Source organism: Equus asinus, chromosome 9 (assembly GCF_041296235.1).
Source record: "Equus asinus isolate D_3611 breed Donkey chromosome 9, EquAss-T2T_v2, whole genome shotgun sequence".
In the NCBI taxonomy this organism is placed as follows: domain Eukaryota; kingdom Metazoa; phylum Chordata; class Mammalia; order Perissodactyla; family Equidae; genus Equus; species Equus asinus.
In genome coordinates, this window is record NC_091798.1 from 45,933,417 (window position 1) to 45,960,932 (window position 27,516).

Genomic DNA, 27,516 nt, shown 5'->3' on the forward strand with positions numbered 1-27,516 from the left:
GGCTGGTCCCTTGCCCTGGAAGGCCGCTCGGCCGGACGCGCGGGTCCCGCCCCGGGTCCCGCCCTGGCTGCGACCAGAGCATCAGGTGGGGCCCAGGGTACAGGCATACGACACTGAGGCCTCTCCTGGACCCCATGGGCCGCACGCAGCCCGTCGACACTCTGGTGGGTGGTCCCAGTGTATTTGCAGGCCCCGAAGGGGTAGAGGCGGTCTGGTGGGGGGAGACCCCTAGGGCGCACGCTGCAACGCGCTTCCCTCCCGACGTAACCGGTTTCTTTGCGCGCGGGCCCCGGACACTGACATCCGTGCTCGGCTCCAGCCTCCCAGGGACGCGCGGCAGGCCGGCAGGCACCAGCCCCGGCTCCCCAGGCACTGCCCTCCCGGCCCCCCAACTCACGGACTACAAGTCCCAGCAACACTCTCAGCTGGCACCTCCCGCCACGCCGCGGAGACCCCCGGCCGTCCAAGCGGCGGGGCTCGGGCTGCGCTCGTGGCCGGGCCGGGCGGGGAGGCCGGTCCCGCGGGCGGGGGCGGGGGCGGCTCCGCGGCTTCTCCCGCCGCCGCCGCCAAGGGGAGTTTCCAGGAAGTGGCCATATTGGATCCATTCAGCCGCAGCCGCCCGGGCGGAGCGCGTCCCGCAGCCGGCTTGTCCCTGTCGCGGCCCGGGTGCTCGCCCGACCCGCCTGCCCGGTGCAGAGCTCACCATGGCGGCCACTGACCTGGAGCGCTTCCCGGTGAGGGCTCTGCTGGGCCGCGGCGCGCGCGGGAGGCGCGGGGCGCGGGGAGGGGGCCACCCTGCAGCTGGCCAGGGGCGCGAGCCGGGCTGTCAGCGCCGCGCCGCCGGCCTCGACGCCGGGCGGGCTTGGGGGCTCTTCGCAGCGCTCGCCTGGGGTTCCGGGGCGGCGGGCGGCGGCGCCTTGCCGGGCGCTTGGCGGGGTCGCCCCCGCTTGGGTACGGGAGAAGCAGACCCCTTTCGCGGGAAGGAGCAAATAAATACGCGCCTGGTTCCGGCCAGGTGCGAGGACAGACTGGAGCCCCGCGGGCCGGGGCGGAGGAACCGGGATACCCCGGCCCCCATCTCCCTGGGTGTTTCTGTAGTGCTGGGGAGATTCCTAGCCGCGCAGGTGCTGTTGGATGGACACAACCGGTGAGGATGAAGACCCAGGGATCCGAGGGAGTCCCTCAGATGAGCTCAGGGCAGTTGCAGACTTGAGTCCTAAAGATCCTGGGCCTACCTTTCCTTCCCCCTCCATCTCCCAACCCCCACCTCCACCTCTCCCCCAGACCTCTATCCTCCACCTAAGCGCTTGGATCCTGGGTGCGATTCCAGGCAGGTCTGGCCTCAGTGATCGGGTCTGAGGCAGCCATTCCCCAGGAACTGGAGGAATTCCAGATTCAGCCCAGTGGATGTTTGTTTGGGCCTCAGTCCGTGTATGACTTCTGCGGGGCTAATGTCTCTGATGGTCCCTGCAGGGGTCTCTCTGGGCCCGAGCCAGCCAATAGCCAACTTCCTCAAGGTTTTTATAATTCACTCCGGGGGAGGGAGGCCTTTTGGGGATTGTGTCTGCATGTCCTCTGGTGTCTAAGGCTGGATCTGGGTGTGTCTGGGAGGCTGGGCTGTGACAGTGAAGGAAGCTGTGTCCTCTTGCCAGCATGTGAGGCCCTGGTCGTTGGAAGGGGGAGGGAGGACCCGGGGCTGTTGAGGGGAGGGGGAAATGCTGAGTATGTGACTGATAAGGAATTGGTTCTGGGGCTAAATAAGGGAGCCAGGACTTATGTAATTAATGCTATAAATACTATCATCTGAATTTGTGTATGTAAATTTTCCCTTTAATCTGAAAATACATTTTGTTGGTCTATTTTGGAACAGAAGCTCTTGATTTCGTAATTTCTAGACTGGGGTGTTTTATTCCCATTGAAGAGAAGGCTATGTGTCAGTTAAGTAAGTTTAAATATAGAGAGAACGGTTTCAGAGGTTGGGCACATCAAAGGTTCACCTCACCCCTGCAACGTAAATAGGAACTTATGTCCCCAAGGAGGGCAGCGCCAGAATCCTAATAGACCTGTGGATCAGCTGGAGGCCAAGAGACCTCTAAGTGTTTGCGTATCTCTGCATGCGTGTCTGTGTGCATTTTCTGTGTCCAGCTGACTAGAAAGTTATGTCTGGGTCGTAGGTCTATCTGTGGCCGGAAGTTGCTCTAACAGCTGGTCTTGCAGGGGGAGCGGTATGTAGAGTAACCAGAATCAGACTGCCTGGTAGGAGTCCTAGACTGCTACTTACTGGCCATGTGACCTTAAGCAAGTTATTTAACCCCTCAGTGTTCTCATCTGTATAATGGGATAAAAATACTGCCTCCCTCATAGGGTTATTAGGAGGATTCAATGAGAGCATCCAGGTGAGGTACTTAGAGCAGTATCTGGCACGTGCTAAGGACACAGAAAAAATGATACATGATATCTCATGTCCTTGTGGATGTGAAGACTGGCCCTCTGTATAAGAAGGCAGCAGAGAATGAGTTTGCTCTGTTACATGGCACTCTCCCTAGGGGCTCCCGTCACTGCTTGTCCAGAGTTTGTCCTCAGAGGCTGAGCTGAGAGGCCTGCTGCACTACCGGGAGGTGGGCTGGAAAGGCCATTCCTCTCAGATTCCTGTGTTTGCTGTTAGACCATTTCTGTGAGGATTTGGGGTATTATCCCCATGGTGGGCCGAGGCACAGAGAGGGGACTGACTCAGGTAAGATATACAGCCTGAGCTCAGGAGCCTTGGCTACCGGGCCGGGTTAAGCTAGATGGATGGGTGCCTTTCATGCCCTCCATGCTCTGGGCCATCAGCCTCCTGGGAGGACTTAGACAGGGTTGAATTTGGGTGGAGTTTGACCTTGGATAGGGTAGGGTTTGACCTGAATTTAGGAGTTTGGACTCCATTCTCCTCTCCTTGCTTGCCATCCTGGGAAAATCGTTTCTTCCTTTATCTTGCTTTAAAATGGGCACAACCATATTGATAATTCTTCAAAGAGTTCATGGAAGGTTAATTGCAGTCTATGCTGTGTTTGAAGATATGCTTGGGTGTCTCGCCAGCCCCAGGGTTGATGCTGGTGTTAAGCAGTGGCCATGAGGCTGTGATCTGTTTGAGCTGTGTCAGGTCTACACTGCCCGTCAGGCTAGCCTGGTGATCAGACCAGCCCTAGAGGGCCTGGAACTGTACCAACCTGGAGCTTTGAAGGGCATACAGAGTTGTACTTTGAGGTCAATGTGTGCTGGGTTCCTATTCCCCACATGGCATGATGTAAACGCCATAGGCTCAGCAGCCTTTACATCTTGGCTGGGCCCTACTGAAGCCTAGATCAGCCACAGGGTTGGGGTGGACATCTCCTGGACAGCTCTCTAGGGAGTTTCTGTTGCCTCTTGCTGTCTACTCTTGCTCAGCTCCTCCTCCTTACTGGGTCCCAGACTCTGGGGTTTACCCTTTCCTGCCCCCACGGGCCGTCTCCTGGGTTTCTCTTGTCAGAATCTCAGGTTCTGAAGATTGTTTGAGGTTCAAACTCCATGGCGGGGGAGGCTTTAGGGCCAAGGGAAAGTGGAGATGTGAGGGGGAGAGGAAAGAAGCGTGCAGCATGGCAGCCTCACGCCTGGCATTCCTCCTAGTCAGTCACCCCCCCATCTCCGCTTTATCCCAGCACCATCTGTCACTTCCGTTGTCACCCCTGTAATCTTGACTCTTCCCCAAGAAGCAGGCTATCCAGACAGTGCCTCTTCCCTCTCTGAATTAAGAGCTGGTGGGAAGGGATGTGGGAGGCAGCCCTCTCACCAAGTGAGGCTCTGTCATAGAGGGGTATCTCCCTGTCCTGTAAAAATGGCCAGGAACCTTGCTGAGCTGTTCGGGAGGAGAAATGAGAGCTGAGCAAAAAACGTCTGTGCAACTCTCAGTGCCTGGTGGCGTTGGAGGGTCATAAGTGAGCACCACCTGGAGAGCTGCAGCCCTGCTCCCTTCTCTGGGAGGGGGTCTGTCCTGTTCTGCCTCCCTCAGGCACATCGTACCATGCTGTGGGTGCTCACTGTACGGAGGGCTTCCTGGGATCTTGATTGGAATGGGTCAGAGCAGGGAGGCTGATGGGAAGGCATCGGTCATCCAAGGGAGCACGTGATAAGGGACTGACGAGGGTAGGAACAGAGAAGGTGGCAAGAAGGGGAATGATCACAATGCCAACAAGATGGGAGAATGGATGGAGGCTGGAAACCTAGGGCCTAACTTTTGTCAAAAGCTTTGGATGGCAGGGAGGGCGCTGGATGCTTTGTGCTTTGTGCCCATCCTCTTGTTGATGCCAGCAGCTCGCAGTTGGATGAGGACTCAGACTCTGGTCATAGGCAGATTTGGGCCTGAGAACCAACCCCATGACCCGAGTACCCCTTGGGATGACATAGAGGGTGGAGCCTTTTGAGTTTTAGGCCCTAAGATGGACTAGGTGGAGGTGCGTACTTGGAGCAGTAACTACCACAAATGTCTCTGTGGCTCAGGTCCAGCTACCAGAAGCAAGCAGCTGCAGGATGACAGAGCAAAGGGCCTGAGGGCTGGCTGGCCTTTGTGTGTCCCCTGCAGCCTCTTTAGTCTTCCTGCCTCTGTGCTCCCAGCTTGGGTCTTGGGATCCCCATGCATGGCCCCTAAGGCACAAATTTTGGCAGACAACCAGATGTGGAACTGTGCAGACAGGAGTGAGACACATCTGCCTGGGGAAAGGATGCCTCCCAAGGTCGGTGTGCCCTCGTGATCAAGCTTGGGTGTTCTGTGCTGGAGCCATCTGCATCCTGAGGGCTCATGTGAGGAACCATGGCTGGGAAGAGGTGATAGAGGACAGGGCAGGGGGCATCTTGGCTATAACTTAGGTTGTGCTGGGTGGTCTTGGAGAGAATTAGATAGTTTGCTCCTCAGAACATATGGCTTCCAGGTGGTTCTTGGCTCCTACCTAATGTGGAGCCGGGTTCTGGCTACTCTCTGAGGGGTTTCCTGGGCTTGGGCCACCTAGGGCCTGCGGTTCAGGAGGGGCTGTGGGCATGGACCCAAGTCCACTCACCAGACCTGGCTTTGGGGCCTGTGTGCAAGTCTGATACTCTGCCTGGTGCTGGGTGAATGGGGCAAGAACAGAGAAGTGTAGCAGTGCTGCCCCAAGCCTCTGCTGGCCCATGTTGGTGCCCATACATCTCTCTGCCACTTCCCAGCACTGGCGTCCATCCTAGGCTGGGAGGAGGGCAGGGTCACCTTTGCTGCCCACAGTCCTCTTTCCAAGGGTAGGGTCTCATTTTCTGTGGAACACAGGCTGCCTCCTTCTAGTGATGTCCAGACCACTTGTGGCTTTCTCGGCTGTAAGGCAGTTGTGCTGCTGCCAGAGTCCCTGAGCCAAGTGGGAAAGTATGAACACCTGGGGTTCCAGCACCTTCTGAAGCCCAGAGAGCCTTCTCCATCTGCTCCATGGTGGAACGGACCACTCCTTCTCAGGCGGTGCAACAAAGCTCAAGAATGTGTCTGTGTCCTAGGCCTGGGGCGTGGTGGGTGGGCCCAGAGACCAGTAACTGTGCTCTTGGCTTCCTGGAAAACTGATTTTCACATAAGAAGTGTGAAACAAACCATTCCAAATTACTAAGCAGCAGCCCTGGCTGTCTCTGTGCAGAAAAAGGGAGGAAAGTGCCTCCTGGTGAGACAGGGAAGCAGAGAGAATGGAGTACTGGGGTCAGGGCATGGGATGGCCTTGGGCTTCTGGGGGTGGTTTTGCTCCCAAAGTCTCTTCACTTCCCAGGATGGGGGAGGGGATGAATGGCCTTGTGAGAGTGACTGGTGGCCTCCTGGGACCCAGCTGTACCTTGCCATCATTACCTCATCTGCCATCATCCTGGTGCTGTGAAGCTTGATCCCTGCTCATGTCCTCTCAGGTTTCTGTTGCCGCCTTAGAAGAGAGACACTTTGTTTCCCAGGTGTCCTCTTGATTCGGGACAGGTATATGTTGCCTGTGTTCTTCCTCCTGCCCAGGGTAGCAGCATTCCCAGCCCTACCCTCCCACACACATCCCTTTGGTTATTTCCCGTAACCTTTGACCTGGGCTTAGAGGCTTGCTGTGGAATCCTGGGACCAGAGCCTAAGCCTTTCCTGGGAAAATTCCTAGGATTCCTCCTCGGACTCAAGGACAGTTGCGCTTTGACCAGGGTTCTGGCCAGAGGCCTCTGCTCTGGCTATTTAAGGCCCAGGCTGCTTAGAGTAGCTAGAGCCGGGGGTAGAGCAGTTTGTGCCAGGAACGTGGGTGGAGAAGGCTCCCAGTGGTGCGATGACTCCTGGGTCCATTGCTCACCGACTTAATGGAGGGCTGGAGCACTCCTGGGGAGTGGGCTTCCCGTCTGCCTGTCCGAGTGCTCAGGCCAGTGGGTGCTAGGCATGGGAGCCTAGCAGAGAAAAGTGTCCAAAGTCCAAGGCACCAGGGAACTCTGTGGAAGGCCTGGGGTGCAGGGCTGCTCTTTGTCAAGGATTCAGGAGCCAGATACTTATGGTGGGGTATCCTCTCTGCTCCCACCCTGACAACTAGCCTAGTTTGAGGGGTTTGATCTCAGGGTTCTTTATTCACCCACAGCTTCCTCGGCTCTATTGGTTCTGACATTCAGCAGATTTCCAATTCCTTCTGGATAAAATCCTGTTTTTATGTGGTCAAGCCATGAGACATTGTTTCTCTCCAAAACCCATCTCTCTTCTTGGTAAAAGGGGCAGCTCCTCTGGGCTGGCAATCAGAGCTGCTTCAGAAGGCTCAGACTGAGCATTTCCTGGTCAGAAAAGGACGTCCTACTTATCCGCTGGGCTGCAGAACAAAATGCCATTCTCCACTTTGTTCTGGACAGCCGGGCATGGAGGAACAGAGCCGGCCTGAGCAGTTATTTCGGTGGTTGTCTTTGATGTACCCAAGAAATGATGACACAGAAGCCTGGGACCTGGCTCAGGAGCCAAAAGCTTGTTAGTGATTAGAGAGGGGATAATGGCCCTGTGGAGTTTCCCATTATGTACGTAGAGCTCAGGGCTGTCAGCTCTCTTTCCTGGAGGTTTGAGGACAGAGCCCCCTGAGCGGGCACCCCAGGAAGTTGGGTGTGTGCAAGGGCCCAAAGCAGCTGGGTCTACCTCTCACCAGAGTCCGAGTTAAGTTGTGCAGCCTGAAGGCTCCTCCCTCGAAGCAATCTCCTGTGGTCTCCATGCTCCAAGAATGGAGACTTGAGTGTATTGTCCTTCCAGCTCACTCTCCTACCAGATCTGGGGTTGCAGACTGTCAGGCCATGGGCCACATCCAATCCCCAACATGTTTTGTTGTGCCCTCATGGTATTTTCAATTTGTATTGGTTGCCAACCTTTAAAAATGAGGGGGTTTCACATAAAAATCTAGATTTCTGGAGTCTCTTGAAAAACTGGAAGGTTTGGCAACACTACGCCTGGATTCCCACAGTTGGCTGGCGTCACAGAACCATGGCCATGGTGGACCGAGCCCAGGCTCTGCAGTTCCCCACCATTCCGGCCTCTCCCCGGGGGACCCCACACTCGGCCAAGTCAGCAGGTCTTTTATCCAGCAGGCAGTGGAGTGATGTGGCTGGAAGCATGGGTTTGCAGTCATACTGTCTCCATTCAGATCCAGGCTTCACCCTCCTGAGCGGTGTGGTCGTGGGCAAATTACTTAATCTCTTGGCACCCTAATTGTCTCATCTGCACGGTGGGGGTAATATTACAGCCTACCCCACAGGCTGTGATCCGTGGACTAAATGAGATTAGTTAGAATCAACCCTGGTGAGCACTCGATAACTGCTAGCTATTGTTTTCATTGTTACTATATTGCTTCCCTTCCCTCATTTATAGTACCTGCCTGGCCTCTACAGCCATTTGAGCTTAGATTGAATTAGACTGAGCCCCCGAGGTCAAGGATCTGGTGTCCTCATCTTTTCACTGGCAGCCCTCCCAGTGCCAGGCACACAGCAGATGTGCCCAGTGATTGTATGTTGAGTGACTGAGTAACTGAGTCGAGAGCCTTGTAAGATTAGGGGAGACACTAGAGCAGAGTGGTTGGGGCAAGGGCTTGGCTGCTCTCAAATCCCTGCTCTGCCCTGATTAGTTCTCTAGCTTCTGTGCACCTCAGTTTCCTGACCTTTAAAATGGGGATAATAATGGTGTCTGCCCCCCAGGGCGGGGAAGGACTGTGTGGGAGACTAAATCACTCGGCTCAGCTCACACAGGGTGGTCCTCAGTGGGCTGCTGGTGTAATCATTTGACATCCGTTCCTTCCTTTGGTTGTAAACACAAACTACTTTCCACACGTTTTCCTTCTCTCCTTGTCCTTGCTCTCCTCGCTTTCTCCCTGTTCCTCGGCACTCAGAGTTTTACTTCAGAGACTAGCAGTCAAGATTCTTTTAGTTGCAAGTACTAGATAGCGCCACTCAACTGGCTTAAGCAGTAAAGGGAGATCTGGCCAGGGGTAAAGGGAAAAGCCCAGAGGTAGGGCAGAGCCTGGCTCTCTCTCCTCTGTGATGTTCTTGGCTCTGCCATCCTCTGTGAGTGGGCTTCAGGCTTAGGCTAGCTCCCCTAATGCTGACAAGATGGTCATAAAGGTTCTCTCCTCCTGGGTCACTTGCCTATACCTGAACCAATCGTGGGATCATGCTGATTGGCTTGGGACTATTAGGACCCACCCCTGGAGTTGGTGTTGAGGCCTTCCCTGCCAAATTGCAGGGCTGGTGGCCAGGTAGCCAGTGAGAGACCTGAAGTTTCTCTCTGAGTCATGGTAGCTAAGACATGCCAGTGCTGCTTTGGTGCTTTGGGTGCTCCTAGGCTGCGACCCCACACAGGTCAGCAGAGACACCTGGGGCGGGCACCTTGGAGTGAGCGGTGCACCTTGGATCACATGTTGTCGATGCCAAATACAGGATCAGGGAGCTTGGCATTAGTGAGAGTCACACCTCAGTAGAGGTGGGAGGTCAGATCAGTCTCCTGAGATCAGGTAACAACACCCTGCCCCCATCAGGACCAGTGGCCATTTTTCTGTGTGTGTACATGTGTGTGTTCACACGCTCTGGAGATTGACACTCCCATGCCTAAGGCTCCTGAAGGCATTGATTACCCCAGGTCTGTGGCCCCTGGAGTGACAGAGTGCAGCCTGGGCAACAACTTGGGAATGAAGACCTGCCTGGACTCCACACACTTCTGGAGTGAGAGCTGAGCTGTGTGAGCGAAGGCAGGCAGGGCCCGCTGAGCGTGGATGGGTGGGCTTATGTGAGACCCCCGAGTGCTGCTGTTAGCCTTTGGAGCCTGGAACTGTAAGAAAGCGGGGTAAACTCAGGAATAGGATGGTTTCTGTCTCTGGGCAAGTACTCTGCAGTGGAGCGTGTGTGTGAGTGTGCGTGCGCGTGTGTGGTTTCCAGACACAGCTGACTGGGTGGGTTTTGGCGGCAGACTACAGGATGTTGGATTGCATCCTGATTGTGTCACCCTTGGAAGAAGAGGATGAATAAACACATAGCCTTCTTTGCAAGTGCAGCATGCCTTAAAGTTTGGAGATTTTCAGTCTCGCCTGAAAAGAAGAAAGCTCTAGACTAACTATTCTGTCCTCCATTTGATCCTCAAGCTGCCGCGAGCAGGTGGAACAGAGACTCAATAACGAAGCTCTGTGTGAGGTGGGCAGCTGCCCCTGATGCTGCAGCAGTTGAAGATGGTGTTCAGTAATTTATGAATGGTAGTGTTGTCTAGCATGTTGGGCTTAGTGGTGGGAGGGTGGGAAGGATGGAAAACCTGACCTCCCCCAGCCTGAAGCCAACTCTGCGGAGCTTATGGGAGAGTTGGAGAACCAGGATGCATTAAAAAAGGACAACTACTAGTTGAAGGAAATGGGGTCACAGCCAAGTGAGGGGTCTGGAACGTCAGCACTTAGGGGCCAGGTCAGAGCAGGTGCCGGGGAAAAAGTAGAGTGAGCTCTGGAGCCCAGGGAAGGGGCTGAGTTTGTAAAGTGCATTCAGAGGAAACCAGCTGGGTGGGAACTAAGCCTGTGAGGAAGGCCTCAGACTGTGGAGGGCCTGCGATGCCATGCCAGGGACTTTGGGCCTGACCCAGAACATCTTATGCTCCATTTACTGTTTTTGATGTGGACTCCAATGAGAGGAAGCTGCCTTTGGGGCCTCTCTGTTGGGTTATGTTTGCAGCCCGGGAGGGGTGTTGGGGGAGGACCTGGGCTTGAGTGGGGAGGTTGTGACATGATGCCCTGGGGATAGTAGATAGGGAGAAAGGGTCAGCTATAAGAATAGAGGCTCTGTTGAGAGAGGGTTGTTGAGAGAGCAGGTTTAGGGGTAACCCCAGTTTCTTTGAGGGGATAGTACAACTACCCAAAGGGGCCACGTGGGGTCTAGGCTGCCAGCAAACACACTTGGGTGTCATCAATGCAGAGCTACAGTGATTGAGCCCAGGGGCAGTGTTGCGGGGGATGCATGATTAGTGGAGACGAGAAAGGGGTTTGGGTGCCAGGGGCTATGGTTGGGAGGAAAGAATGGTTGGAGGGGTTCAGGCTGAGGCCACAGTCTGCGGCTGCAGAGAGGTCAAGGAGAGCTCAAGAGCGGATCCCTCTGTGGGAGGGCAGGGAGCCAGGGCCCTGCATCTGGTCTTGAGCCCCCCTCTGCCCACTGTGCCCATATCCACATTGACATAAGGGCTGCCACGGTCCTAATCAGTAGCTTCTGGGGCTGTCTTCAGTTGGGCCTGTTTCCTCCCCTCTGGAGCCGTGGGCAGGATGGCAGGATGAGACTCAGACCCACTGCCCTTTCCTGTCCTTGCTCTTTCCAGCTGGCAGTCAGGGCAGAGGGGCTCAGAATGGAGGAGGCGTGTTTCTGCCCAACATGGAGCTGTCTGGGGCCTGCCCTCGAGAGGGGCCAAACATGGGAAGGCTGAGCCTGGGAACCTTCCCTCGGAGGATAGCATTTTACCCCTATTCCCAGGGAAGCCACAGAAACCATCTACACAAATTGGAGTCCAACCTTGACCCTCTGCTTTGGGTCCTTGTGGTTTCTTTTTATAGTGCTGTGGGCCAGCTCCAGTGGCCCCAGCTCACTCGGGACCTTCTGCCTGCCTCTCTGCTAAAGCTGGGGCTCCACATTCTCATCCAAAATCCTCTGTCTAAATAACTAGGGTTAGGGTGGGGTTGGGAGTAGGGGAGGAGGGTGGGAGTAGGGGTGGGTGTGAGAGGGTAGCATGAGCGAGAGGCTGGGAGTCCCTGGAGAACAGCAGGGTGGCAGCAGGGAGGATGCCTCAGAGACCAGCCCTCAGACCCAGTGGTGGTCTGAGTGAGCGCTGGTCCCTGTAGCAGTGCCGGTGTATGCGTTCCATGCTTGGGTGCGTGAGGAGCAAGGGGTGCACGTGGAGGACCGTGAGCCTGGCCTCATGGGGAAGGCCCCCCGATGGAGCACATATGTGAGGAGGCTGGGCCAGACCTGTCTCTGCTCAAGTTCTGCTTCAGAAGGACGGTATGTGAGGCCCGGGAGGGGGCTGCAAGAACACACACATTCTCCAGTCTTGGCCTCTTAAAATCTTTAAGATCCAGGGACCATCTGGGGCCTCCTCCTGTGGGAGGACAGGTGAGCCGTCAGGGGTAGCAGTTATAGGTCCTGGGGCCATCCATGCCAGGAGATGCCCCAGGCTTTGGCAACCCTCATCCGTCAAGTGGAGCAGAGCCTTGGGTGAAAGGGACCTTTCCCAGATGGTGCGCTGAGGCCCAATGGGCTCCCTCTGTGAAGACTCGGCCTGGAGTTGGAGCTCTGGTGCATTCACGCTGTGTCCTGAGATTTGCGGAGAATTTAGACAAGGGGGGGCGGTTGACTCAGGTTTAGCTTCCCCCCTACTTGGCCCCTCTTCCCCAGTGGGCTCACTGCCTCGGTCTATTTCTTTCTTGGCAGAATGCAGAGCCAGAGCCCCGGAGCCTCTCCCTGGGCGGCCATGTGGGCTTCGACAGCCTCCCTGACCAGTTGGTCAGCAAGTCGGTCACTCAGGGCTTCAGCTTCAACATCCTCTGTGTGGGTGAGTGTCATGGCCTGGCCAGGGGGCACCCTCAGACAACACCAACGAGGACCTTCTGGGAGATAGGGTGCTGCTGCCCTGGCTACCTGTTGAGCTGCAAGGGGACCTCCCAGGCAGAGCGACGCTTCTGGGGTCAAGATGAGGCTTTGATTGATGTCTCTGCCAGGGTCAAGGGCAGAGTTGGAGCCAGGGCCTGACTTAGAGTTGCCGTGAAGTGTAAACAGGATTAGACGTGTAAACTAAGAGTGTTTATCACAGAGATTTAGATTCATTTGTTTGTTTAGAAAAACATTTACTGTTGTTCCTACTATGTGTGCCCCTTTCTCTTGTATGGAGGCTGAGGATGTTCAGGCACCCACCCAGCCTAGCCAACAGCCAGGGACAGCCCCAGTTCCAGCCTTTGACAATCCCCTCCTTCCACTCCCCGCTCCCCAGGGGAGACTGGCATTGGCAAGTCCACACTGATGAACACGCTCTTCAACACGACCTTCGAGACTGAGGAAGCCAGTCACCATGAGGAGTGTGTGCGCCTGCGGCCCCAGACCTACGACCTCCAAGAGAGCAATGTGCAGCTCAAGCTGACCATCGTGGATGCTGTGGGCTTCGGGGATCAGATCAATAAGGATGAGAGGCAAGAGGCAGGAAGGGTGGCCCCGCCTAGTCTCATCCCCATCTCACTCATGTTGGCCTTGGCTTTAACACTTTGCCCAAGCACTCCTCATGCCAAGCTGCTCCCATATGAATAACCGAGCCCCACACTCCATGGGGGCCAGAGGAGGGCCTCTTGGGGGAATATCTGAGGTCCTGAGGACCCCTTGTAGGTCAAGAGAAGGCGTCGACCACCTGTACCCAGGCAGGGATTCCCAGGGAGAAGCTGTTTGTTCCTACAGAGAGAAGGCTGGTGGGCAGCCTGGCTTGGCTCCAAGCCGCACAGGTTGCGGCTCAGCTGCCTGCCTCCTAGGTGATGGAGCTGTCTGTAGTTACAGGCCTATAGTCGACTACATCGATGCGCAGTTTGAAAACTATCTGCAGGAGGAGCTGAAGATCCGCCGCTCGCTCTTTGACTACCATGACACCAGGATCCACGTATGCCTCTACTTCATCACTCCCACAGGGCACTCCCTCAAGTCCCTAGATCTGGTGACCATGAAGAAACTAGATAGCAAGGTATGCACCCCCCACCCCAACTTATTCCATGGGCTCCATGGTCCTCCACTGAGGTGAGGTGGGGTGTGATGGCTGCACTGTGACTGTCCACTACGGTCCTCAGGGGCTCCACTGGTTGGGGGGCTTGCAGACAGCCTCCAACCTTGGGTTGGTCTTCTCTCTATTTTCTCTTACCTCTGTCCCTATTGCTGCAGTGGGCCCCCATTGCTCTGGGCTCTTTCTCCAGAGCTCTGTCCTCTGGGTCTGGCCCTGAGCCCCTTCCTTCTAGCTGAATCGATTCTTATTCTCGGCCTCCTCCTCTTAGAGTTACCTCTCCCCCTCGGCCCTCTGACCCTCTCCCCAGAGCGTCCCAGTTCTCTCTCAGTTCCTTGTTCCTCTGCTCCCTTCACTTCCCTTGTCTTCCTGCTGGATTTCCCTTGGGGTCCTCCTGAGCCCACTAGAGAGAGGAGAGTTAAGGCCCAGATTTGAAGGCGAGTGAGAAGTAGGTAATGAGAGGGCAGCTTCATGGGGGCAACAGGAAGGGCTTGGGGTCCTGGAGGGCGTGTGGCCACACAGTCACCTGTCAGCTCTCACTTGAGTGCCATCCTCATCTCAGGAGTTAATTTTCACTGTGAAAACTGGGATACCCTTGGCCTAGGAGATTTTAAGGTCTTCCTGTGGCTACTGATGGGTCATCTTACCTGCTTACAGAGGAGCTCAGCCCCCGCTGCTGCTTCTGTCAGGCCCTAGGCCAGTGAAGACCTTCAGAGTACTCTGGGTCAAAGCTGCATATGCCCAGGGGTCTAATTTTGGGGCTGGATGGTGGTTTGGGGGAATCGGGGCTGTAAGAAGCACTGCAGCCAATTGTTACGACCCATCAGAATGGCCCCAGGTGGCTGGGTTTGGGCCAAGACTACCCATGGGAGCAACAACTCCATCTCTCTGGCTTCCTGCCCCTCTGTCCAGGGATGTGGCCTGGGCAGGCTGTCCACAGTCAGGGAGTAACTAATCTGCTGCCCCCTCTTCCTTGATCCTGGCAGGTGAACATCATTCCCATCATTGCCAAGGCTGACACCATCTCCAAGAGTGAGCTCCACAAGTTCAAGATCAAGATCATGGGCGAGCTAGTCAGCAATGGAGTCCAGATCTACCAGTTTCCCACTGATGATGAGGCTGTTGCAGAGATTAATGCAGTCATGAATGTGAGCGTTGGGCAAGGGCCTTGGGACTCTGTGGCCAGAGGGCTTGGAGCCGGCACAGACTTCTGACAGCCCCGGGTGACTCGGTCCCCAGGATTCCAGCCTTAGCTTCTCCAGGACAGACGGGTGGGCATCTGGGAGCCAGCCAGTCCTTTGTCCTGTGGGAATCGGGTATTGTGCTGGTACTGGTGCTTCCTCAGGTTTCACAAGATACGGACTCAGGGCGGGGACCTGAAACCTGTAGGAGTAGGCAGGCAGGATGCCAGGCTGGGAACTTAGAAGAGAGCCAGGCCCACAAGATCTTTGAAGGAGCCTCTACTGGCCCCCGGGGAGCCCAAGGGCTGAAAGAATACGCTAGAAAACGTGGAAGGGGTATTTTGGGTTCAGCCCACTTCCCTTTTGGAGGTTCTAGGATACTTCTCTAAAAGACAGCCAGGAAGTGAGCATCTGGCTAGACCTTGTTCAGGTTTGGGCAACCTTCCCTGGGGCCCAGGGGCAGTGAAGGAGGGTCTGTTAGCTGTGTCAGCTCAGTGCTCATGCATGTGTGGGCCCCTTTCCAGGCACACCTGCCCTTTGCCGTGGTGGGCAGCACCGAGGAGGTGAAGGTGGGGAACAAGCTGGTCCGAGCACGGCAGTACCCTTGGGGAGTGGTGCAGGGTGAGTGTGGTGGGGAGTGCACATCCCCAGCTGGGGGCCTGAATTCAGCCCCTGTCCTGCCTTGCTGCCTGTAGCCCTGTCCTGTGTCCTCCCTGTGCCTATTTGTTACCTGCCCTGCCTCTGGAGTCAGCCTCTAGCACTCTGACCACTGTCTTGAGCCCTGTCCTCCCCGTGCCCTTATGTGTGCCTGCCTGATGCCCCATGCGCCCTGCGCTTTCAGTGGAGAATGAGAATCACTGTGACTTCGTGAAGCTCCGGGAGATGCTGATCCGGGTGAACATGGAGGACCTCCGTGAGCAGACCCACAGTCGGCACTATGAGCTCTACCGGCGCTGCAAATTGGAGGAGATGGGCTTCCAGGACAGTGACGGTGACAGCCAGCCCTTCAGGTGACAGCCTGCACAGGGAGTGAGCCTGTGTTCACATCCACAGCTAGACTTGCCATGCTGGCATCTGCTTCTGGGGTCTAGTGAGCCAGGGAGAGCAGCTGTTGGGACCCCAGCATCCTCTCAACCCCCCCGGAGCCCATGTGATTCTGCTTCTCTGGCTCTGCCCTACCCCATCCCACCAAAATCCCATTCTTGGCCTCTGTTCTCTGGGTCACCACAGCCTACAGGAGACATATGAGGCGAAGAGGAAGGAGTTCCTGAGTGAGCTGCAGAGGAAGGAGGAAGAGATGAGGCAGATGTTCGTCAACAAAGTGAAGGAGACGGAGCTGGAGTTGAAGGAGAAGGAAAGGGAGGTGAGTGCCGGGCTTGGGTGCTGTGGTGAGGCCAGATGAGGGAGGAGAGGGCCTGGCTTAGGTGGCAGGAGGGCCTGGGCACCTTCCTGGCCCACACGGAAGCCTGGGCTCCCTCATCTTCTGCTCCCAGCTCCACGAGAAGTTTGAGCACCTGAAGCGGGTCCACCAGGAGGAGAAGCGCAAGGTGGAGGAAAAGCGCCGGGAACTGGAGGAGGAGACCAATGCCTTCAACCGCAGGAAGGATGCGGTGGAGGCCCTTCAGTCTCAGGCCTTGCACGCCACCTCGCAGCAGCCCCTGAGGAAGGACAAGGACAAGAAGAAGTAGGTGGCGGGCTCCCTGGCCTGCTCTGGCTCTTGCTCTCTCCTGGGCACTCACTCTGTCCTGCTCTTGGCTCCTACTTTCGTTCTCACTCACTCTCACTCTCTTTCACTTGTTCATCATTTTGCTCTCTCATTTCACTTGCTTTCCTGCCTCGTTCTTGCTCACCTTTCTTTTTCTTTCACTAGGGATCTTGACATCTCAAGATACAAGTATCCGTGCACTATCTTGTATTCATGCACTCTCTTGTACCAGTGACCTGCCTCCCTCTCTCTTTCTCTCTTCTTTTCCTGCAGCCTCCTCAAGAGCTGAGGTTCTGAAGGCTGGGTCACACAGGCAGGGAGAGGCCCCCAAGAGGGTGGAGGGGTCTCAGGGAAGGTCTCTCAGGCCAGGAGAGGGACAGCATTTCCAGAAAGATTACAAAAGCTTCTGTGGTTTCTGCTTGGACAGCTATGGTGCATGCCCCTCAGTCTCGGAGGTGGTAGACATGGGACCCATATTGGCTGATAGGTGGTGACTGAGAATAGTAGAGACTTGAGCCCAGTCAGCACTGACCCCCTGGACTCTATGATCACTACTTGGCTGAAGGAAGGACAGCAGCTCCCTGTTGGGGCTCTGTGAGTCCTGCTAGGGAGAGAGGCTGCCCTCAAGCAGAAGTTGGTTTTTCCCCCAGAGAGTAGACTTGGAGGAGAGAGAATGATGGAGGACAGCAAAGAGGCTTTATCCCAGCTTCCAGGAGTGCAGTCAACTTATTGGCCAGGTGGGGGTAACTCTGAGTAACGTCCCCTGGTGTTTTTCATAGCCTGTTTCCAGCTGTCAGCTGGGTCCAGATGCCTTGGCTCCTGGGGATCTCGCTGTCCCATCCCACTTCATTCAGTGTCCCAACCACATCACACTATGTGGATCTCATCCATCCTTGCTTCTCTCTGCCTCTGGCCTGTGTTGGGTACCTTCCTTCTCTTGCCAAACCAGTAGCTAAGCAGGTGTACCCATCTTGGCCCTCATTCTTGGGCTCCTTGGAATCCCATTGCCTTCTGAAATGTTTGGGAACGTGTGTGCCCAGCCCCTTCCTTCCTTGGTGGCAGTGGAGCCTTGTGGTTAGAGCCATGCAGTGCATAGCTGTGGCCCCAGGATGCTGCTTCTGGCATTAGCACTCTCCCTGCCCCCCAATATTGTATTCCCTAATACATACTCATCCATGTACACACATACATGTACACATATGCTGTCCTACCCTCTCTCCTGCCCTCCCTCATACACAGATGCAGGCATATAACCACCAACACACAGAGCCCCCAGACACACATGCACAGAGGCACAGACACATCTAAGGAAAAGAAACTTAAAGGGCTTCTCCCTGGGAGAGGCCAGGGGGACACAGCCAGGCATTTAGGAATTAGATGCTAGTTCTCATTCCTAAGGCCTGTCCCTCTGCTTTGGGACAGACCCTCGTCCTTTCTGTAGTCTCCCCGATCCTGCTGACTGGTAGCCCCACCCAAGCTGCTGGCACTGCTGGGATAGATGAGTCCCTGCCTGCCTGTCACCAGGGAGGACCCCAGCCCCATACTCTCCTCAACCATGTGAATTGTGCTCTGCTTTGCATTTGCTTCCAGCTCTGGTCCATGTCCAGCTCTTGGAGTGGTGAGCCTGGGGGCTCTGTGGATTGGAACCTGTGTGGTTTTCAAGCTAGTGGCCCAGAAATCTGGTTTCTCCTGGAAGACCTGGGGTACGCAGGTCTTTGACCTAGGTGTTAGTACCCAAAGTGGCTTTGTCCTGCTTCCTGCCAGCTTGTCCCAGGCCATCTTGTTAAAGAGGAGGCAGGCAGAGTTCCCTAGGAAATAAGCTAGGAGAAACCACTCGGAAACTGAAGACAAGGACCTGTGGCCAGGTCAGGTCTGAGGGCCAGTGCGGGCGGTGCAGGCTGGCTACAGGGGCACCAACACAGCTCTCAGGGTGGAAGCTCATCACTGGGTCTGGTCTTCCTGCTTTTCCCATGTGCCCTGGGCTTAGAAAACAGGTCTTTTCTGTTTGCTGGACATGCTAGAAGGCTTCAGTCAGTTTGGCCTCTGGGAGAGACTGCTCCTTTCCCGCTGGCCTTACGGAGGCTGGGAGTGGGGTAGGTGGGGTGGCTGGGAGCACCCCTTCCTCCTGCCCTGGTCAGGGGAATGGGGTGAGTCGGGAGTGCATTTGGGGGGTGTTGTTTTTCATGACCGTTTAGTTGAATGGGTTTGATTGGCTGTACTTACTCTGCAAATTTCGGTCCTATGTTGTAAAATTACTCCCCAATCAGATCTAGACCCTCAGCCTGGGACACCACAACTGAAGCGAATTCTCTGCTTTGCTTGTCACAAATGCCAAACTGACTGCCCTTTCCCAATGTCCATCTTGCTGTCTATTGCTTCCGTTTGATTTGGTCGTCTGCGTACCTTTTAATGTGTCTGTTTTTGTTTTGTTTGTTTTATTTTTATTTTTCAGTTAACGCACGCACAGACTTACATGTCAAGAGCGGACTTTAGACTTTCATGTGTTAAGTTGCTTGAGTTACACCTTGTGACCCTTCTCCCATAACATGGTGTGAGGACGGACTGGGAGCCGGTACAGACTCCAGTGTTTACAGCCATGCTTTTTCCCCCACCCCCACCCCCAGGCTGCCTGGGGCCTGGCGGGCCACCCCTCTCTATGCAAACGTGTCAAAGCCATGAATGCTGGAATCCAAAACTGACGAGGTTTATTTTTTTCAGAGCCAGTGGCTGGTCTTCCATTTACAGTGTCACTATTCCTTGACGGAGCAGTTATGTGCCGCTCTAGCGAAGGCCCCAGCCGCGATGCTCGGCCTAATTGTTCAGCGTCAAGATGGGGACTCACGCGGTGCCCTAGGTGCGGCCGCGTGGTCTGGTATACATGCTGCAAAATTCGCCCGATTCCCCTTCATTTTAATTTTTCTAACCTAGAGCTTAATTTCAATAATAACTTTTAAAACACTTCTAAATTTTTATTTTGGCACGAGTGTAAAGACAAATAATATCCTCTCCCATTATTTTCATAAGTAACACAGATTCCCTGATTTTTAAAAACTAAAAATATCTCTAAACCTTTCTTATGTATAAAGTATCCCTATAATACATAGGGAGAGGTGGGTAATAAACATCCTGTAATGACAGTGTTTGGAATTTATTTACGGATGAAAGTGGAATGTGAACAAGGCCACGTCCAGTGTTTTCACTGTGAATGTAAATGGAACAGCAGCCCAAAGCCGTTGTCTGTGTGCCCCAGAGGTGCTACCTGTAAACAGGGACCAACTCCACTTGTGTGTGTTAAGTGTTTGACACCAACTAAGACCCCCAAACCAATCCTGCAAATCCCAAATGCACAGAGTACTCAGCTGAGGAAAGGTTCTTATCTCAAGGTCATTGTGTCCTTTTTCCTGGCAGAGTCACAGGGCAAAGAGATGATGGTGTCTGGTTATGTGGACAATTTAAGAAAACCTACCAGCAAAGGAGCTTTTCCCCTTCAGCTGCATTCTTAAGGGGAACATTTTAAGAAAGTACTAGCAGTGTTGATTCTTCTGTTCCTGTTGGTTTGCAAGCCATTGAGAGTATCAGGGATGAAAATATCGCCTGATGAAATGGGTGAAATATGAAATGATGAATATGAATATGAAATGATGAAATAGATGAAAGGAAGGATTTCATTTAATGTTGATGAAGCACTGTGCAGGGCACAGGCCACCAGAGTAATGTGAGCACCCTCAGGGAGCTCACAGTCCCATGCACTCCCTATTAGAAGCCTTAGGAAGCTGCGCTGATATATTACTGGATCAGTAGTTTGTTTTTTGTGTCCTTCATCATGTCCCCATTTCCCGCTTTCTGCCTTGGCCTGTTTTTTGATTTCCAGGACCAAGTCCTGCTTCCTCCCGCCCTTCTGAGATGGTGTTCCATTCAGAGTGGGGTGGAGGGGTAAGCTCTGTGTGTCTACCAAGGCAGGGGCGGAAAAAGGCAAGCTTTTTGTCCTCGCCAGGAGCAGAGCAGGTTTTACTGATGCTCAAAGAGAAAATTCTCCAAGGGTTATGCTATGACCAGGGATGGATACAGATTTTGAGAGGCTGGAAGCTTGAACTCTTTGATAAGCCTTCTTCAAGCAAAAGAAAATGAATATAAAATTAGGTACAGGGCCTTGGAAGGGGCCCTGGGGATTAAGCTTCATTAGCTTCACAGTAAATCCACCTCTGGTTGTGACTGATCACTGATCCTCCAGTATGGGCATCCAGAAAGGTAACTCAGCATATCTAAGGCACATGTGGACTATAAGTGTCTTGTCTTTAGGGTAATTATGTGTCTGAAAATTTATTCAGTTGGGTCAAAGTATGACCTTTAAGACAGCCTCTGTCAGCTAATGTATTTTTGAAGATGAGGCTCAATGACCCAGCGGGTTCACTGGTTAATTAAAAAATGAGGACTCCTGGTTCATAGGCCCATCTGGGGACTCTGGAATGGGCAGATTTTGCCACTTGTCCACTGCAGCCTGTGGGCTGCATCCTGGGCATCCTGAAAGGCCAGAATTGTGGCTGGTTACCTGCCTGAAGGCCCATGCATGGCTTCCCAGCATCTCTGGGGAGACCTGTCATTGTCGCATTTTCCGGGGTCTGAGCTGCCTCCACAGGTCCCATCGGCTTTAGTGAGCCGCACTGCACTTCTTTCCCTGTGCTATTTGTATTTGGGATTTTGTCATCTTTAGCTGAGACCAAATGAACCCTTGATGCACAAGTGAGCTTAAAACTTGCCATCTTTAACAGGCTACCCCTCATGGATTGTGACTCCTGTCTGCAGGGTCTGATTTACCCCTCCTTTTCTTTCTCAGTATCATCTGTTGGCATTGTTAGGGCTGTCAGTAGGATCAAGTTGGCATTTACTATCATGTTTTTCATGAACCAAGTTGGTTTTGGGTGGAACCGCCATATAATTTATTGTCCAAACTGAGACTATTCACAGTGAGATGCTGTTAATAATTATGCCAAATCAACAGGCATAAGCCAGAAGTGTCTCAGGCAAACCAAGTTGTACGGTCACCCTAGTTATGGGTAAGCTGAGTCTGCGTGGTTTGTAATTGTGCAGACTGACTGCATATGTGTTTGTGTATGTCTGTGTGTGGGCTCCTGTTAAGCGGGGCTCTTATTACTGGATTAGAGGCCCAATGGAAGTGTGGCTTGCTAGTCTGTTACGTTAACATGCTTTTCTAAAACTGCTTCACTTGTTAATTCATTTACTCCTTCATTCATTGACTGTTTTTGTTCCTTTCCATTCACTTTGTACTTATTTTTTTCATTAAATTTTGCATTTATTTTGAGTTTTTGTGGTGTCTTTTTTGGGCAGTAGCTTTTCTGATTTAACAAGTTTCCTAGCTTATTAATCTGCTACAGCTGTGTTAAAATACGGCTTGTCTTTTCTGTGAATTTTGTGAGGTTGATCAGCTTCTATGGGAATTATGTTTGAATAATGAATCCGGCTATGGGCATCTGCAAAAGGCTCTTGAACGGGTGTGGGATGGAGGAAAGAGTCATAGTTAGGAAAGAGAAGATGCAGTCTGTGAATCTTTACTGGATAACTGGGTGCAGGACATGAGAGGAGGCAAACCTGCCCGTGAAGAGTTCACGTCCTTGTGGAGGAGGCTTGACGTCGGGCAACTAACATGTGAGTTCTTACTGTGTGCCAGGCGTTGCTCTAAAGTGCATTACATGCATTAATTCCTCTAATCTTCACAATTCTATGACTAGGTACCATTTCCCCCATTTTATAGGCAAGATACAGAGAGGTTAAGAAATTACCCAAGCTCACGTTTATAGTGTGTATAGTCACACCTATTGGTAGTTTGTACCCTCAATTCCTGGGCTCCAGCTATTCCTTGTCAACCTGAAGGGATGATGGAAGAACAGTGGAACTGTGGCCAATATTAAAGCATGCAGTCTGACAGTGTGGGTTGGTGGGCCTGAGATGGTTTTGTAGAGGTGGGATGCCCTGGTTGGTAGGCAAATATTTGGTTGAGGAAGGGCAGACTGGTGGTTGAAGGAAGTGGTGACAAGCTCATGCGTCCATTTGTTGAGGAGCTTTCTCTGTTGGGTACGAGGCTAATCTCTGGGAAGACCAAAATTAGGATATGGGGACTAAGGTTGAGGGGCTGACAGCCCAGCAGGGAGACTGGTATGCAGACATCCATAAAGAATGGATAGCTCAACTCTACCCATAGGGAGGCAGGTAGCAGGGAGGCAAAGTCTTCACCAAACTTTGAAGGACAGAGACTCTCCAGGAAGCCAGGGGCCTCGTTGGTGAGGGAACAACATTGTACAACTCAGCTCATTCACTTGGGGGAAGTAATAGTTGGACACGTTTAAGGAAGATCCATGATGCTCACCTAACCTGCACTTTCTTAGTCCATCTGCCTTTCCTGCTGCCATAGCATCTTCTGCAGCCACAGTCCTTCACCAATCTCTGCCCTTCTGTAGGTGGGGACAAAAGGAAGATGGATTGTGTCCATATTCCTCCCACTAAGATAATCCCCAATCTCCGATCTGAAGTGGCCTATGAGTTCCTAATCTCAGAACAAAATTAGAGGAGGGGCTGGCCCAATGACATAGTGGTTAAATTTGCATACTCCACTTCAGTGGCCCAGGGTTTGCGGGTTCAGATCCCAGGTGTGGACCTACACACCACTCATCAAGCCACGCTCTGGCAGCATTCCACATATTAAAATAGAGGAAGATTGACACAGATGTTAGCTCAGGGCCAATCTTCCTCAAGCCAAAAAATAAAATAAAATTAGAGGACAGTAGGATGGGACCTGGGGCCCCAAGGCAAGCTTGAACAATGTAAAAAAATTTTTTTTAACTCACAAGTGGTACTTTGGGAATACAGAAGTTTGCTTCCTCAAAGAAGAGTTATATTTATAGAAAGAGCCACAAGGCTGTCTCTTACCCCAATGCTGGGGCTCACATGTCTACCTTCACCTTTCTCCAAGAGATTGAGTGTTGGATTAGCTCTGGGGACCCAGGTTACATCCAGAGCTACCTGGTTAGGAGATTTAGATACCTCCCAGCAGTGTCCCCCGAAGTCACAGACAGCCTGAGCTGGTATGGGGCCTCAAGATGACCCCCACCCCACCCACTAGTGTACACAGAGGAAGGAAGGAGGCAGAGAGCAGTCGTGGCCACTGGTGGGAGCTGTGGCCGTGAGCAGCATGCTGCCCCTTAGCACCTCCATCTGTGGCGGACTAGAGGACAGTTACTGACAGGACTCAGGAGATGGTGTTCCAAGTATACTTGACTCTAGCAAGTCTAAATGCATGGCATCCGATACATGAAACATATGATTGAGACAGGGTTGAAAGGAATTAAAGTTTATTTTTACAAAAGCTCCAACAAGCAAATTTATGTCAAGAAAAGACAGTGATTTGCATTGACTACAGTACAGACACTATTATAGTATATCTGGTCCTTGACCACTTTGCACCTAGTAGCAGATCACATTTCCCCTAGCATTTACAAAAAACTGTTCACAGTGGAAAGACTTCACAAACCTCCTCTAAATGTGTGGCTCAGTCATTCATATCCCCAACACTACTTACACAGCTCCAGCTGGCATCTCTGCCAGCTGGACTCCACTGCTTAGAGAATGGCTCTATAGTGTCACAGCCTCAGAGAGGCAGCTGGCTTCTCCCTCACAACCATGCTAGTAACCTCCTCCTGGCAGCACAGCGGTTGGAGCAGGCTCGCCCCCAAAACCTGCTCATCTCAACGGAAAGATCTCAGAGCTATGCCTCCCCATCACAGGGGTCACTTTTAATACCATTCTTTAGCATAAAAATTCTACTAGTTAAACTAATAAACTACTTTGCTTAGAGTAACAGAGGAAAAATATGCTTAAAGCTTGATCAAGTTACTGTACATTAAACAAAGCATACTTTATAATCCAGTCCTTGTGAAGAGAAGGCATAGGTCACGGCCAAGTCAGGGTAAATGTATCTGGAGAGACGGTTCCACTTCTGCAGTGGCAGGCAGGGTAGTTCGGACTTGAAGTGCTGCACATGTCCTTGGTATAAGTCTGGGAAGTTGGAAGGACCTGGCCAGCTCTGGTGGGTGGAGCAGCGCGAACTGGTCAGTCAGAACCAGCCTGCTCCTTGGGCCCTGATCAAGGTGCACCTCTGGCCTCATACTGCAGCTCTCTTAGGGTCCGATACCAGCCCTTGCTGGGGAAAGGAAGGAAACCCAAGCTGCAGTATGAGCATTCATTCATTCCCCCTGTTTTCAGGCCCAGGGGAGAGAGGGAGGCACAGTTGTGATCTGTCAGACTACCCATCCCTCTAGTGACTCCAACCTGCCTTTTTCCCCCTTATTGTCTAAGGACCCAGGAACTTTTTCTCAGTTGTTCTTCCAGGGCCTTCCTCCTTTCTTGTTACAGGATCCATAAAGCCTAGAATTTAGAGCAGTTCAAGCAAGGAGGGGTTGCTATTATGCTCTAAAGGGCACAAGGGTAGGGGCACGGAGGCTGGCAGGTGAAACAGAAAGTTGTCTGTGCAGGAGGATGACTAAAAAGTTCTCAGCTGGTGCTTTACAAGGTCCATGCAGCATCTCAACTGCTCAATACTGATCTGTAATTAAAACAGGAGTGGTCAGCCTTGAAGCAGAACCATTTTAAATCCTAAGGAATGAGCAACTGAGTGTCAAAATGTTATCACAGAGCAATTTCAGGAAGGTCCAACCACCCAACTTAAGAGCATTAACTCCACCATCTCAGGGACATCTATCTCCAAGCTCAGTAAAACTGTCATTAATTGGTCTAACTATGCATTCCATCCTACCCCATCCATCCTGAGGGATTCTGAAACCCCCAGTGCCTGGTACCATACACTCAGATAGAGGGTGAAGTGTCTGAAATTTACACTCCTCAATAGTAAGTTCAGAGTTGCTTTCTCCTGAGCTGGACATGACCCCCCCATCCTCTTGGCTATAAGGGCTGCCACAGAGAAATCTACCACAATTGTCCAGTGAAGGGAACATGTGTACCATACTGAAGTCCAGAGGTCATGCCAGGTGTAGCCCTTGGGTAGACTCTTCATAGAGTCATTATGGCCAGAGCATCTTCTGGAGCCCACTAGGGCCAATAAGGGCCATGGGTACCCATTTGGGGGCAGACTGCATCAGCTAAAGGGGCAAAACTGAGAGCCTGGTCTGGGGCAAAGTTGATGTCTACCTGTGCTTTCTTTAGCAGATCAGATATAGGAGTCCACCAGTCGGGCATGAGCCTCTCCAGCTCTAAGGTGATGATGACCAAAGCCAGTGTGGAGCCCTTGAACTGCAGCAGCTGGTGGCCCACCATACAGTGCTGCAGCTGCCTGGTCAGGGACGCGACGTGGAGGGAAGGATTCCTCTGAGGCAGCAGCTCCACCACGTGGGGCCAGCCCAGGACCACCAGGGCGTGGAACTGGAGACCGTGGTTTTTAATGTTAGAACAGAAAACCCCATACTTTTCATATATCAATGACCAAAAGTGCAAACAATTTCAAATTCCATCAGGGAACATCGAATGTTGCTCAGCCCTTTTCATTCCCATCCATGGCCCTACAAGGGGCTTGAGGCTTAACGCCCTTTCTATGGCCAAGCTGAGCTTCAACCCTGGAGAGAAAAGACAGTCTGCTTTGTGACATGATCACATTATGAGCCTAACGTACTTAGATGACAATGTTTCAATTTTCTGAGAAAAAGCAGCATACTATTCAAGATTAAGGTAGCAGGAAAGTTACTTGTATCTGTTTGACAGGAGAAGAAACTCTGTAACTTGGCAACAGTGGCCAGTTTTCCTAATGAAACAGTCCTTAGTGATTTAATCTTCATGCTTCATAACAGACCAAAACTCCATGACATTTCCACATTGCATAATTTTGCCTTACTAACAGAATCATATCCTTAAGGATGACCATCATTCCCTAACTAAAACAAATACAAACTAATATGATATTTTTTAAGTGCCAGATCAATATGGTCTAAAGCCTCAATAAGGATTGTGTGTAGGTAAATAAAGACAGCTAAGTGAATGTGTGTAAAGTGTAGCAAAAACAGAGAGCTTTTTATGTACAGTATTCATAGAATGGAAAGTTAAATATTTTTGCAGTGTGTATTTAAAAGAGAAACTTAGCACAATAGTGCCGTCTAAAAATTTTTGTAAAGTTAATTTAATGTCCTTTAGAAGTGGGAGTCTGGTGGAACTATGTTGGATCTAAGATACATTTTTACTCTTCCATATGTCGTGAGCCTTGTGGGTCACCTCACTGTGGTGCATGTGCAAGAAGGACGTGTGCACGCCTGTGCTTTGCCGTCCTATGTTGTAAACAGCTGTTCCAAAGGCACAAATGAGTCTAGGGTAGACTCTGCAAACTCCTCATACTTACTATGGTCAAGAAGTCCAGTGGCGTCCCGATATAGAGGTCCCAGTGCAGTTTGTCCAAAATAGCCAGCTCCATCCTCAGCAGCTCATTCGGGGTATAGCCAGAGCCATAGTGCTTTATGAAGTCTTTTATGCGTGGAATTAACTGTAAAAAGAAAATAAAGAGGCCAAAGCCCTATATCATGTCATGGTAGCTTTTGTTTTCTTATCCATGGGGACTGGGCATCCATGACCCTGGGAGAGTTGTCTTCCAGAAAATGCTTCTATAAGAAAATGCAAACCAGATCTTGGCTATCTGTTAAGTCGCCAGGTAGTTGTGACAATGTCTAGTGAATGTCACATGGTCACCCTCTGCAGACAGTTCTTCATCCCCAACTGCTCCAGCTTGTACCCAAAGGTGCTTTGGAGGCTGGGGCTGTGCCATCTCCCCCATTCATCTAGAAGAACTCACCTAAAGCTTTCCAGGGGCTGTGGGCTCTACTCATTTCTGTTCCCCATCCCTATCATGATTAAGTATCGTAGAGAGAAAAAGTATGCCTTTGAGCTTCCTGTCTGCACCAGACAGGCTCACTGATAAAACCTCCCATGGTTTTGGCAACACCATAGCTGCAAACACATTCCCTTCAACCTTCATCAAAAGCAGGTCAGTTCTGGAAAAACTATGACTTTTCCCCAGAAGAACTAATAAGGCTTGTCAAGTACCAAGTGCATTAAAGACTTGGTGATACTGTTTAAGATTATCCAAAATATTACTATAACCTCTAGAATTACTTGATTTTTAGTTGGATATAAGCAACTTTTGGGGGGCACAAATTATATTCTAATAAACAAAAATTAAAAGCATTTTTATCGAAACTGGACACACAAGCAACTTTTTCTGCCTCCTTGGACCTTGAGATCAGTCAAGGGAGACCCTGTGAAAATGGCAGTGGTTCCATTATCCCCAAAGGGGAGAGGTCAGA

General features: G+C 52.2%; 2 protein-coding genes across 29 annotated transcripts in view; one reads left to right on the forward strand and one right to left on the reverse strand.

Annotated features, from left to right (window-relative positions):
* Nucleotides 1–26,742, forward strand: SEPTIN8 (septin 8). Of its 26 annotated transcripts, none has more exons than XM_070517400.1 (10): nucleotides 1–164; nucleotides 11,941–12,061; nucleotides 12,497–12,692; nucleotides 13,042–13,228; nucleotides 14,248–14,409; nucleotides 14,967–15,063; nucleotides 15,284–15,452; nucleotides 15,673–15,805; nucleotides 15,936–16,126; nucleotides 18,600–19,284. In XM_070517400.1, the coding sequence occupies exons 1-10, from the start codon at nucleotides 135–137 to the stop codon at nucleotides 18,601–18,603; spliced, it is 1,290 nt and encodes a 429-aa protein (XP_070373501.1). In that variant the 5' UTR covers nucleotides 1–134; the 3' UTR covers nucleotides 18,604–19,284. The 26 variants fall into 26 exon arrangements, with proteins under 26 accessions (XP_070373501.1, XP_014712247.3, XP_070373497.1 ...); XM_014856761.3 differs by lacking the exon at nucleotides 18,600–19,284 and adding an exon at nucleotides 25,379–26,742 and having other exon boundaries at nucleotides 18–164; XM_070517396.1 differs by having other exon boundaries at nucleotides 18–164; nucleotides 18,866–19,284.
* CCNI2 (cyclin I family member 2) overlaps nucleotides 26,526–27,516 on the reverse strand; it is a 3,334-nt gene continuing 2,343 nt past the window's right edge. Inside the window, exon 4 of one of the 3 annotated variants that reach the window (XM_070517408.1) lies at nucleotides 26,526–26,699. In XM_070517408.1, the coding sequence (XP_070373509.1) occupies nucleotides 26,526–26,699 (174 nt within the window). The remainder of the gene's footprint in view (nucleotides 26,700–27,516) is intronic. The other 2 variants (XR_011505827.1, XR_011505828.1) reach the window with 2 other exon arrangements.

Bases quoted from the DNA above. Each gene is read 5' to 3' on its own strand.
- SEPTIN8 (XM_014856761.3), top strand. From the start codon at position 135: ATGGGCCGCACGCAGCCCGTCGACACTCTG. The intron at 165-11,940 runs GTGGGTGGTCCC...CTTTCTTGGCAG, and splicing joins CGCAGCCCGTCGACACTCTG to AATGCAGAGCCAGAGCCCCG. The intron at 12,693-13,041 runs GCAAGAGGCAGG...AGCTGTCTGTAG, and splicing joins CAGATCAATAAGGATGAGAG to TTACAGGCCTATAGTCGACT.